The sequence below is a fragment of the Azolla caroliniana genome, unplaced genomic scaffold (assembly GCF_043228905.1).
Source record: "Azolla caroliniana isolate FFs.n. ecotype wild unplaced genomic scaffold, voAzoCaro1.0.p SCAF_16, whole genome shotgun sequence".
NCBI lineage: Eukaryota > Viridiplantae > Streptophyta > Polypodiopsida > Salviniales > Salviniaceae > Azolla > Azolla caroliniana.
Window position 1 is genome coordinate 6017796 of NW_028230451.1, and position 13759 is coordinate 6031554.

Consider the following 13759-nt stretch of genomic DNA (forward strand, 5'->3'; position numbering starts at 1 on the left):
TTGAAGTTGTCATGATCACTTCAAGTCACTTAAAAGTTCACAATGCAATAGAATACATACCTTGAGTATAGTAATTGTCAACACAAACTTGTATTTTCCAATGTCACAACATACATTTTGTACAATGGGATCAACAAGTGAATGGAAACAATAACTTGGAGCCATTAAGTGTATGTGAATGGATTCTATTTTATGAACTTTAGAAATGTGGACCAACTATATTCAAAGATAGGGCACCCCATAGCGATTAAAACAACATAAACTTTAACTTGCCTCCTCCTTATACAAATGGTCCCACAACTTGCTTAAGCCCAAATAGAGTGCATCAAGTAATCATAGTGAAAGAAGTTATATCAGTACAACATGTTGAATCCGATGGACTCGGTGCTATGGGCTTTGGCATGGCATCAACATTACTTGCTGCTATGGGCGTTGGCATGGCAACAACATTACTTAGGGAGAAGTTCATCAGTTGTGGAGTTCATGTTTACAAACCAACTTTGGTAAGATGCAAGAAATTTGGAGGATTCATAGGAATTTTGGTACAAAAGCTGTAATGAACCTTGGTCGTAGCTGTTGTGATGGTTGCAATGGAAGCTCACGCAGAGAAAAGAGTAGTTGGAAAGGAAGGTGTAACACACCATTTTATGAAAGTTGGAAATGGAACTCTCATGATCATGTTAGTCGGCTTGTTGAAGTATGAGATGTGTTCCAGAGGCTTCTTGACTACATATGTGGTTTCATGGAATGCAATGATGACAAGGCATACAAGACATGGATGTTGGTTGATATGAGTTTGATGTGGGGGGAAAAAATGAAACATGCCTAATAATAGGTAGGGCACCATTGAATGCATTGATCACATGCTATGGAAACAGTGGTAATAGTTTTGTGCCTTGAAGTTTTTGGCAAAAATGTTGGGTGAGAAGGTGGAAATAATCTTAGACTGTATTATTTGTGGTTTTCATAGGATGTCATGGCTAGAGCCATTGTGATGTTGTTTGCCTAGTCAGGTCGTCATGTATGCTGAATTTTACTAATGAAGCATATTTTGTTTGGAAAAAATAAAATAAAATAAATGGCCTCACAACCTGCTTAAGCCCAAATAGAGTGCATGAGAAGCAAATGAGCTTTAAACACTAAAGGCGTCACTTTGGAGATTTGGAGTCAACACTAGTAGATGCCCAACTGGGGAGAATAATGATAACCCAATCCATAAATGCATAAGATTTCGTTACTGAGAAGCATCAAAGGGTCGAGTCGAGACTCTTTCGTACATTAGCGCGCTTGAGATGAGGCGTCTGATTGGGGGTTTTGGATGGGATAAAACATGACCAATCTTGCCTTCTCTCGTTTTACATTGATTTATTAGTTTCGGGTTCTCAAACAAGCAAAAACAAACTATAAGATACAGTACATCGTTTTGTCTCGTAGGTGAGATTGGGCTCTTTCTTTAGAGATGGTTATACATAACAATCAGCAACAGTTCGGTTTGAGAGGGTCCAAACTGAATCGTTTAATTTTTTTGAAAATTGAACCAAACCACGAAACCATTAAACTGAACCATGAAACAATTTTCAAACCGTTAAACCATTAAATCGTAAAAACCGTGGTTTCGTGGTTCGGTTTCGGTTTTCAACATAGGTCAAATTTTTAATTTTTACTTTTTAATTGTTTAAAATTTATAAGATTTCATTTTTTAAAATTTATAAGATGTTCCTAAAATGTGAGAATAAGGTCTAAAAACGAAAAGATTGTTTAAAAACAATTTTTAGATTTTTTTAAATTTTTTTTAAATTTTTAAAAATAAAAAATAAAAAACCGTTTAAACCACGGTTTTTGACTGTTGAAACCGAACCGAACCGTTAAGCCGTTAAACCGCAGTTTCACGGTTCGGTTCGGTTCAAACCGTTGCTTCTCATTGTGGATAATAATACTATGATACTATATCCTATCTCCTCTGTTCTAGAGGACATACAAATACCTCTCTATCTAGAGACATTGAAGGAAAAAGAGGTTCTAAGTTCTAAGTTCTAACCATAGCAATAGCAGTCTTTTGGTAATTCAAATCTCTCTCTTTCTTAAAAGGCCTCAATATTTCTTTCTTTCTCTTAGAAATTGCATTTTTTTGTTCTTGATTTTACAGTAGTCTCTCCTATATGACCCCCACTCTGCTATACTCGCTCGCACATTCCAAACTTTGGGAAGGAAAACTGCTCAAATTTGACAACAGAAAAAGAGGTCGTGTACATATAAGATTTTAGTTCTACACAAGACAAGAAGCGATTACAGGCCAAATCTCCTCCACCAAGGGTTGAGATTGCATTGGGCCAGGTCCGGGATTTTCTTCACATTTAAGCTGGATCCGATGCTGTCGCTAGGCAGATGGGTTTTTGCATTAGGCCTAATGGCAAATCCTGTGCCGGCCCTCACCTTGGATGAGCCCTGGTTCCGATCTCCATTTCTTGCATCTCCAAATCGCCCTTTTTTTCCTATACACAAAAATGAGAATACTAATATTACAAACAGGGCTATGGAACATACATGGGTGTTCTTCACACACAACTAGCCTAAGGACAAAATCAATATAAAGAACCAAGATTTCTGATCCAAAGCTCAATATTGAACATGGCTTCCTTGGGCAGAAAATGAAAATTTCTATATAAGCATAGACCAATGGAACAAGCAGCTTTCTTATTCTTCCCAATGGTATGCCGAATACCACCAATTTCTCTGGCATTCATTCAATGCCTTGGCTTATTCTTCTTGGCATGCAAAAGAAACCCATGGAAACTGAATTCCTTGAATTTCAGCCAATGGTGATGAAGAGGGAAGGGGTAAAGGAAAGCATTGCTTTTGTGGCATTATTGAAGGAATGTGGTAAGAAGAAGGATCTTTGTAAAGGTATTGAGCTTCATGATGAGGCTGTCAAAAGTGGTTTGTTTTATGAGAATCTTTATGTGGGCAGCAGTTTAATTAGCATGTATGCTAAATGTGGTGATTTTGTGAAAGCAAAACAAGTTCTTGAAAAGCTTCCAAACCCTAACATAGTATCGTGGAATGCATTAATCTCTGGTTATGCAATGTGTGGAGAAGATGAAGAATTGCTTGATTGTTTCAAGAAGATGCAAAGTGAGGGTGTATCTCCACAACCAATCACATTCACTTATGCTTTAAAAGCATGTGGAAGAATAGGAGCAATTGATAAAGGCCAAGAAATTCACCATGATATTATGAACAATGGCTTGCTGGGAGAAGACCTTGTACTTGGGAATGCTTTGGTGGATATGTATGCCAAATGTGGTGTGTTTACAAAAGCAAAAGAACTGCTTGAGGGGCTTCCAATCCGAGATGTGATCTCATGGTCGGGACTTATGGCCGGATACACTATGCATGGGCAGGGAGAAGAAGCTATAGAGTGTTTTGAACAAATGCAAATGGATGATCGGCTCTCTCCAGATTCAATCACTTTGACTTGCATCTTAAAGGCATGTGGCATTAGAGGAGTTGTTGATAAGGGAAAGCAAATTCACATAGATGTTGTCAAGAAAGGATTGTTGGGAAAGGATATCATTCTTGGTAATGCCCTAGTGGATATGTATGCCAAATGTGGCGCTCTTGTGGAAGCCCAAGAGGTGCTCAATGAGCTACTTATCCAGGATGTCGTTCCTTGGACCTCGTTAGTATCTGGGTATGTACAATATGAACAAGATGAAGAAGCATTGAACTGCCTTGAAACAATGCAACAAGCGGGGATCTCGCCGAATCCAATTACCTTCATTTGCACCTTGAAGGCTTGTGGTAAAATAAGAGCATTGAACAAGGGAAAACACATTCATAATGAAATTATATGTAAAGGGTTGCTCATAAATGATAATTTATTAGGAAATTCATTGGTTGATATGTATGCAAAATGTGGGGCATTTATTGAAGCACATGAAGTGTTTGACAGGATTTCTACAACCCGAAATATAGTGTCTTGGACAGAATTGATATCAGGATATTCCCAGCATGATCGGGGTGAGGAGGCAATGGACATTTTCAAGCGAATGCAATGTGAAGGAATGCCACCAAATGCAATCACATTCATTTGCATCTTGAAGGTGTGTGGGGATATAGGAGACCTGGACAAGGGCAAGCAAATCCATGCTAACATTGATTGCAAGGAATTTCATGGAAAAGATGGTTTGCTTGGTAATGCTTTACTGGATATGTATGCTAAATGTGGTATGATTGCCAATGCACAAGATTTATTTGATGAGCTGCCTATCCGGGATGTAGTGACTTGGTCTACATTGATTGCCGGATATGCTAGGCAAGGGCAAGTAGAGGAAGCAGTGAAATACTTAGAAATCATGTTGAGTGAGGGTCTTTCTCCAGATTTGGTGACGTTTACTTGTATCCTGAATGCATGTGGAAGCACATGTGCTCTGAACAAAGGCATACAAATTCATGATGAGCTTATTAAGAAGGGTATGTTAGGAAATGATAACATTCTAGATAATGCTTTAATAGAGATGTATTCCAAATGTGGGGCACTTTTTGAAGCTCGGATTTTGCTTTACCAGATTTCTTCTCGAGATGTAGTCTCTTGGTCTACATTGATTATAGGATATGCACAACACGGGCAGGATGAGGAGGTACTGAATTCTTATAAAGAGATGCATCAAGAGGGCCATGTTCCAGATGCATTCACTTTTACTTATATTTTGAAGGCTTGTAGCAATACGGGAGCTATGGATGTAGGAAAACAGATCCATGGAGAAATCATTGCTCAGAGGTTGCTTCACAACAATATCATGCTTAGCACTGCGTTGATTGATATGTATGCCAAATGTGGTTCACCAATAAAAGCAAAGAATATTCTTGAGAAGCTTCCTGTTCGTGATGTAGTCTCTTGGTCTGCAGTAATTTCTGGTTACGCTCAATTAGGCCAGAGCGAGGAAGCACTAAATTGCTTAAAATGGATGCATAAGGAAGGTCATTGTCCAAATGCTATCACCTTCCTTTCCTTGTTGAATACATGTTGTCACTCAGGTCTAGTGGATAAAGGACAATTGCTGTTTGATAGTATGACCAAACAATATGGCATTACACCAAACTTTGAGCATTATACTTGCATGATTGATCTTTTTGGACGTGCAGGTCACTTTGACAAAGCAGTGACAATGATTAATGAGATGCCATCACTTGACTATTCTCCAGTTTGGGGGTCTCTAATGAATGCATGCCAAAATTGGGGAAATGTAAATCTTGCAAGATTGGCATTTGAACATGCGATTTGTCTTGATAAGAGTACTCCCACAGCTTATATTTGTATGACAAATATCTATATAGCTGCTGGCATGCAAGAGGATGCTCAAATCATTGAGGCTATGAGAGCAGAAAATGCTCAATGTGTGAACCCAACAAGGGTCCCTAAAAGAAAAACAAATGACAGATAACGCGCTCATAAATGTCTAAAAGAGGATATGTTTCTTACCTTCCAAATATTTTCCATGGAACAATGTGGAAATCATCTTATAACCACCATGAATAGCACTTAATAGGATAAAGAAGAGCGAGTGCTTCTTTTTTATAAGATACGATGCAGTACCATGAGAGAATGTACAAGAAGCCCACAGCTCCACTAGGAAGTGGCTGCCACAATAGGGGGTCACATTAATGCTTTAAGCATGTGTTTACAGAGCTTGCAAAGCAACAGGTGTCCACATAAGAATCAGAATGTGTCGATAAACAGATCGAAGTCCAATAAACCAGAATAGCTCAAATTACTTGTAGAACCTCTATAATCAGTAAATATCACATCCCTTCTTTAAGTGAGGTACAAAAATTGGGATCAAGAAGTATGCCATGTTAAAAGAAAACCTTCAAGAGAAGTTCTTGTTCCATGGAAAGTAAGTTTATCTACAAAAAGGGACCTAATTCTTGAGATAAAATAGTCACAAATAATCCCCACAAGCACATTTTCCATCCTTGAAAACATGGGAGGAAATTCACATCTATAGCTAAAATCTTATGCAATATGACAGATAACACATGTTTTTCACATGTATTCTTGACCCTTGAGATGTATTCATAATGTACACAAAGAGCATTCTTTGTTCTGTGATTATTCACAATGTTCGTATGCACATTTTCTATCCTTGAAAACATGGGAGTAAATTCGCATCTCTTAACAAAAATCTTACATTTTTCTATTTTCAATATGACCGATGCTGCAATATGGCAGTCACCACAGATGCACATTTTTTTCACATGTATTCTTGGTCCCTGAGATGTATTCACCATGTAGACAAAGAGCATTCTTTGTTCTGTGATTATTCAAAATGTTCTTAAGCACATTTTCCATAAAAACATGGGAGGAAATTCACATCTCTAACTAAAATCTTACCGTTTTCTATTTTCAATATGACTGATGCTGCAATATGGCAATCACCACAGATACACATTTTCTTCACATGTATTCTTGATCCTTGAGATCCATTCACCATGTACACAAAGAGCATTCCTTGTTCTGTGATTATTCAAAATGTTCTTAAACATCTATTGTGACATCAAGAACTATTCTGACGAACACATTTTATGGAAAAGGTTTTGCAGTTTTGCATAAATATCTTTACTTTGTGGATGCTTTGCATTCGAAGAACAAAACGAATTACTTTTAACTAGCATCAACCTGCATATTATGCAACTATTTTTTCCTGGTTTTTAGCCCTCATGGCTTCAATTTTTGCTGCCTCCTCTTGCATACCAGCAGCCGTATAGATGTTTGTCATAGCTATGTAAGCTGTGCTACTATTGTTATCAAGTTGCATTGCTTGTTCAAAGGCTAGTCTTCCGAGTTTCACATTTCCATTCTTTTGACATGCACCCAATAGAGCACCCCATATAGGAGGATAATCTGAAAATGGCATCTTTTTTATCAACGCCATCACTTTATCAAAATGTCCAGCACGACCAAAAAGATCAACCATGCATGTGTAATGCTCTAAGTTTGGGACAAGGCCATATTTTTCAGTCATACTATCAAAATACATTTGACCTTCATCTATGAGCCCAGAGTGACTACATGCATTGAGAACAGAAAGGAGTGTCACCTCATTCGGAGCCACATCATCTTTTTGCATTCTTTCAAAGCAATACAATGCTTCCAAACCCTCTCCACGCTGTGCATAACCTGAAATCAATGCATTCCACGAGATTACAGCACGGACAGGAAGATCGTCAAGTACTTTTTGTGCCTTTGTTAATGCACCACATTTGGCATACATATCCACCACTGCATTTCCAAGCGCAACGTCTTTTCCAAGCAAATTTTTATTGACAATATCATCATGAATCATACCACCCTTCTCAATTGCCCCTACTCCTCCACATGCCTTCAAGATGCAAGATAAGGTTATTACATTAGGAGAAAGACCCTCATGTTGCATCTTATCAAAACATTTCAATGCTTCCTCACTTTGACCTTGTTGTGAATATCCTGTGATTAGGGCTGACCACGATACTACATTCCGAACAGGCATATTTTCAAGTAATTCATGTGCTTTTGTAAGATCACCAAACTTCGCATACATGTCAACCAAAGCAGTGCCAAGCACAACATCATTTTCCAGCAATCCCCTCTTCACAATCTCTTCATGAATTTCTTTTCCCTTCTTGACATCTCCTACACTCCCACAAGCTTTCAAAATGCAAGCAAAGGTCACTGGATTTGGAGAGATGCCCTCTCTTTGCATTTGTTGGAAGGAATATAGAGTTTCTTCACCTTGCCCATGCTGGGTTAACCCAGCAATTAATATAGACCATGAGACCACATCCCTTTCAGGAAGTTCATAGAGCACTTTTTGTGCCTTTGTAAGTTCATCACATTTCACATACATATCGGCTAAGGCATTACCGAGCATGATATCTTTTCCCAACCACCCTTTGCCAACTATCTTTTCGTGAATCTCTATCCCCTTGTCGATGTCTTTTGTGATGCCACACGCCTTCAAGATGCAAGTAAATATTATTGTATTTGGAGTGAGGCCCTCCCGTTGCATTTGTTCAAAGCATTTCAGGGCTTCTTCTCCTTGTCCATGTTGTGTATATCCAGAGATTATTACTGACCAGGAGACTATGTTCCGATCAGAAAGCTCATCAAATACTTGCCTTGCTTTTACAAGCGCACCACATTTGGCATACATGTCCACCAAAGTAGTGCCAAGCACGATATCTTTCTCAAGAAACCTTTTACTAACAATCTCATCATGGATTTGCTTGCCCTTATCAAGAGCTCCTATGCTTCCACACGCCTTCAAAATGCCAATGAAAGAGACAACATTGGGAGAAATTCCCTCTCCTATCATATGTTCAAAGCAATTCATTGCTTCCTCATCTTGTCCTTGTTGGACGTACCCTAAAATCAATGTATTCCAAGAGACTACATCCCGTGAAGGGAGCTCATCAAGCACTTGTCGAGCTTTCAAAAGCACACAACATCTAGCATACATATCCACCAAAGCATTGCCAAGCACAATATCTTTCTTCAATAAGCCCTTACAAGCAATCTCATCATGAATCTCTTTGCCTTTGTCGATATCTCCTATACATCCACATGCCTTCAAGATGCAAGTAAAAGTGACCTCATTCGGTTCCACGCCCTCATTTCGCATTTGTCGAAAGCAAGTTAAAGCATGTTCACACTGCCCATGCTTTGTATGTCCAGCAATAAGTGTGGACCATGAGACCACATCTCGTGTTGGAAGCTCATCAAGCACTTTGTGTGCCTTCACAAACTCACCAAATCTCACGTACATATCTATCACAGCATTACCAAGCACAACATCGTTTTTTAACAACTTCTTATCAATGATCTCGTCATGGATTTCTTGACCTTTCTCAAGTGAACCCATGATAACACATACTTTCAATAAGGAAGTGAAAGTTATGGTGTTGGGATAGATCCTTTCTTTTTGCATTCTTTCCAAACATTTCATGGCTTCTACTCCTCGCCCTTCCCTTGAATAGCCTGATATCAATGCATTCCATGATACCACATCTCGCATAGGAAGATTATCAAGCACTTTTTGTGCCTTACCAAGCATGCCACATTTAGCATACATATTGATCAATGTGCTTCCTATGTGCGGGTTTTTCTCGACTAAACCCATCTTTGAAACATCTGTGTGAACTCTAATTCCTTTGGATATGTCTTTATTCTTTGCACAGTCCTTCAGTAAAGCCACCCAATACCCATCTTTTCGCATAAAATGCTTCTTCTTTGACATGTTTCCTTCTTCTCAAGTACCACTAAAGCCATGAACCCACGAAAGGAAATGGGTGATTTCTCGCAGAGACGAGAGGTTTCTGCAATTCAATATGAGAAAGAAAGAGCGCCCAAATGATTGGTATGGCTCTCTTGAGGAAGTTATCATACCAATGAGAAGGGTCTCCGAAGTATTCTTCACATGAGCGGTACAGACCTTCTGATATGGCCATAGCTGCAGGAAGGGGAGAGATCAGAGAGATCAGAGAAACCAGAGACAGGTGAGTATGTGCAATGCTCATGTGAACCAACCTTCACATGGTTACTGCATACATAGAGTGTAGAGTCTACACCTACCTTTAAGCTTTTTTGTCTATTTCCCCAAATGCCCCTGAGTTTTTGTCCATTTCCCCAAATGCCCCTGAGGTTTTGTTATCTCCCAAATGCCCCTTAATTTTTGTTATCTCCATATATGCCCCTTCGTTTTTGTTACCTCCCGGATCTGACCCTACGGAGACTGGCAGGTTATCTGGATAATTCCGCCTCCATTTGGATTGCTCATTCAATGATCGATGGTCGGGAATGACTTCAATGCATGTGGTAGGCACACTTCACTAACATTTATCCTAATGGCTCCACCCACCAATTTAATAATTTGAACATTATCTTTTATCTTTGAGTTACTCATATATCTATCATCACTCATGTTCCTTGTGAACCAAAAGCTATGAAGTGGAGGCTACAAAAAGACACTCGTGAGGAAATGGTTGGGCGATGAGTTTGGATATAGATTATTCAAGCGAATTATCTCTAGGGCAGACGTCCTCCATTAGACAAATGTTGATAGTTCTTCTTGAAGCCAAAACTAAACCCTAAACACACAAAGTGGGTCGCCATTGGCCAATTGAAATTCTATTGTTTTACAATTAGGGATGCTTTTTTGTGCTTGTTTGTGTGATGCACTTTCTTTGCTCGGGTATCATGTATATGAGAAAACCATGAGTTTGAATCTATGTGACACGATTTCTCTACCCACTATCATCATTTGGCAAAGACAGTTATCAAGCTCATGGCATGTTAGGAGGATACATATTGGGCAAGAGAATTTGATGCTACACAAACTCCAATCTAGGAGGCAAACGTTTTCTCATACAATTTATTCCCCATCCATGCAGTTGTAGTTGTCAAAGTGATTACTTGAGAAAATTCGTCTTGTTGATTGAGTATACAATGACACATTTATTCTTGGCTTGGGCTCCAAAGGCACCAACCTATTCACTTACTTGTGTTAGTTGCTAATGGAGCTTGTTTATGCTTTCGCGACCTTGGTTTATTATTCCATAACTAGTGCCATAAAATCAAGCTCAATAAACAATGGCTCTCTCAAAAAATTTGAACCCTCTAGAAATAAAGGAAGCACTTTTTAAATGGTCTTGAAAAGCTTTTATTTGTTTCTCTAAATGCCCTTGAAAAATAATCTTCATCATTTTTCCCAATGTGTCCTTGATCAACCACCTGAAGGCATAAATTCCCATTTCTCAAATATATGATATTGTGGTGTGCATGTGTGCCTTTGTGCCACCCTTTTAGCACACCCTTTTTAGAATGCATGTACTTAGGCCGACCCACCATTTTAGCATACCCTTTTTAGCTAAGCCAACCCAAATGGGTACCTTTGTATGAACTATAAATTGAGTAAGAAGTAAGAAGCTAACTAGGTTGGTTTTGACATCTTATGTGCATTTCACATATTGGTGGAGATGCGGGGTACCAATCCCCCACATCCAAGCATCCGCCTCTTCCCCCTCACCTTAGGTTGCCCACTAACTTCTTGTCCCACGAGTTTCCCCGATCCCCTTCACACGATAACCCTCCTATCCCCCACCTCAGCCACATCCAGGTGGCTCTTAGTCCACGTGAGTGATTGATCTCTATCCGCACTTAGCCCTCTTGTCCCCCACCTCGGCCAAGTCCAGGTGGCCCTCAGTCCACATGAGGGATTGATCTCTATCTGCCAATTGCTAGCTTGTTTTCCGTCACTAACCCTGTCCAATGATTATCTGATCAGGGTCGCCAGTTCCACGGGGATGTTCTCAACGTCGTTCCAACTCAACTAGGTGTCCAGCAAGTGTTTACGTCCTCACACCATCCTCAGACGAATGGCCTCACCGAACGCCTCAACAAGACCCTCAAGCAGGAGGTTGTCGCACGAATCACCCCTTTTCGAGCACTCTATGGGCGTGATCCTCGCCTCCCACCAGAATCATCCATTCCAAACCTGCCAACATGCCACCCTAGGCCCATCTTCTGACCCCCGTCCTTTCCTCGTGTTGTAAACCTCCTTGTTTCTCTCAGGGGGGAAATGTGGTGTGCATGTGTGCCTTTGTGCCACCCTTTTAGCACGCCCTTTTAAGGATGCATGTACCTAAGCCGATCCACCCTTTTAGCATACCCTTTTTAGCTAAGCCAACCCAAATGGGTACCTTTGTATGAACTATAAATTGAGTAAGAAGTAAGAAGCTAACTAGGCTGGTTTTGATATCTTATGTAATATGATATTACGAGCAATTGCATGTACAAAGATGCCCCCTATTTTTCTCTTTACACAATTGAGCATAGACATTTAGGGGCATATAGGAAAACTTTGGAGAATTCAAGGATCCTCCCCCAAAAAATACAATGTTACCAAAGGTTTTAGATTACTCCCTATGACCACATTATAATGGATCAACATACAATGCCTATTTCATGCCAATGAAATATTCAACATTCACATATCGCTAGATTTGAACTTGAATGTCAAGCTTTCTTATCACTAAACAGACCATCAAAATGAATTTATTTTATTTTAGAACTACATAGACCTTGTCATTCGAAATCATTGGGGCAATTCAAACGCTTTGGGCTTGTTAAGAGTCTATCACTAATCAATGGACCAACTTAAAGTAAAAGAAAGGGAATACTCACGAAGAAGGTGTATATTCACAAGTAGAATTACGAATACAAAATGTAGCATTACAAGGAGTCACAACCGACTTAATATAAAGTATGAGGAAGGTGTTTTATATATAGTCACCCTCTCTCTTCATTAACTAACTACAACAACCACTCTCTCTCGGGGAATGTGAAGACTAATAGTCATGAGGAATATGTAACTCATTACTTATGTGTCATAGTTAATGTGTAGAGAGCAGTGGTGTGACTCTTGACCTTTGAGTAATCATAGATTCTCAAAAGGTGTGTTCACACGTTGCACTATGTTAAGCTTGATTCTCAACATCCTCAAAAGATGTGTTCACATGTTGCACTATATTGAGATTGATTCTCAACACGATGTATATTAGGATGACTTGGTATCTTGGAATAGGTAACATGATCGTCACGATGAAAACCTAGCCTAGCCTGCACCACTAGTGTCTCAAGAATTATACTTCTTCCAAGGCTCCTTGAATAGATGTGCTTTTCTAAAAGACTCTCCATTCATTGGTTGTCGAGATGTGCCTAAACCTAGCCTAGCATGCACCACTAATGTCTCAAGAATTATACTTCTTCCAAGGCCCCTTGAATAGATGTGCTTTTCTAAAAGACTCTCCATTCATTGGTTGTCGAGATCATGATAGTGCATCCACCCATCATTCCTTCTACCTAATCACATTGGTTACTTTCTAACATTAGTTGAACATACCCTTCATTTATGTTATGTAAATATTAGTGACCTACGCTTACCTTACATTATATGTGCATAACATACTCTCCTACTTTGCAATATAATGTGAGGAAATTGTGCCTTAAGAGTATTCCAAGGTTTGACATGGTTATAATTTGGCCCCAATGCTTTAGCGTGGCTAATTCCATACCCTTTTTGCCTTGTTCAGGGCTTGCTTAGTTCAACTTCCCATCCCTCTCCTGCCCAAGCCCACTTGTTCTAAGTAGTCATCCTCATGGGCGTGGGGGTAACAATTGGCAACGGTTCAGTTTCAACAATTAAAAACCATGGTTTAAATGGTTAAATGGTTTTTTATTTTTTATTTTCTTTAAAAATTAAAGAAAATAAATTGTTTTTAAATAATCTTTTCATTTTCACGCATTATTCTCACATTTTGGGAAAATTTTAAAAATTTTAAAAATGAGAATTTTAAATTTTTTGAAATTTAAAAAATAAAAAATAAAAAATTTGACCTAAGCTGAAAACCGAAACCGAACCATGAAACCGCGGTTTTACCGGTTTAATGGCTTAACGGTTTGAATTTTTTTTAATGGTTTGGTTTGGTTCAGGTTTCTAACATCTCTAAACGATCAATTTTAAACCGGTTTGGTTTGGACCCTCTAAAACCGAACCAAACCATTGCCGATTGTTACGTGGGGGGCAACCCGATCAGAAATGCAGCATGTTCAACTGTGTGTGAAAACAAAATTGAGATCCTTGTATTGCTCTCAAGTCTCTTCCATATTTTGCTTAACTCATCATAGAGTCTAGACAACACCTATTATATACATACACTTTTT

The 13759-nt window shown here is 39.1% G+C and overlaps 2 protein-coding genes across 2 annotated transcripts; one reads left to right on the plus strand and one right to left on the minus strand.

The window, feature by feature from the left end:
• The first annotated feature begins 2711 nt into the window (after window positions 1-2711).
• On the plus strand, window positions 2712-5444 carry LOC147853809 (pentatricopeptide repeat-containing protein At2g03380, mitochondrial-like). Its single transcript, XM_087332441.1, has one exon. It carries the CDS (start codon window positions 2712-2714, stop codon window positions 5442-5444), a length of 2733 nt encoding a protein of 910 aa, XP_087188567.1.
• Window positions 5445-6175: 731 nt separating this feature from the next.
• Window positions 6176-9507, minus strand: LOC147853810 (pentatricopeptide repeat-containing protein At3g09040, mitochondrial-like). Its single transcript, XM_087332296.1, has one exon. The coding sequence runs from the start codon at window positions 9273-9275 to the stop codon at window positions 6687-6689; it is 2589 nt and encodes an 862-aa protein (XP_087188422.1). The 5' UTR covers window positions 9276-9507; the 3' UTR covers window positions 6176-6686.
• Window positions 9508-13759: the final 4252 nt, after the last annotated feature.

Coding starts and splice junctions, on each gene's coding strand:
- LOC147853809 (XM_087332441.1), top strand. CDS start 2,712: ATGCCGAATACCACCAATTTCTCTGGCATTCATTCAATGCCTTGGCTT.
- LOC147853810 (XM_087332296.1), bottom strand. CDS start 9,275: ATGTCAAAGAAGAAGCATTTTATGCGAAAAGATGGGTATTGGGTGGCT.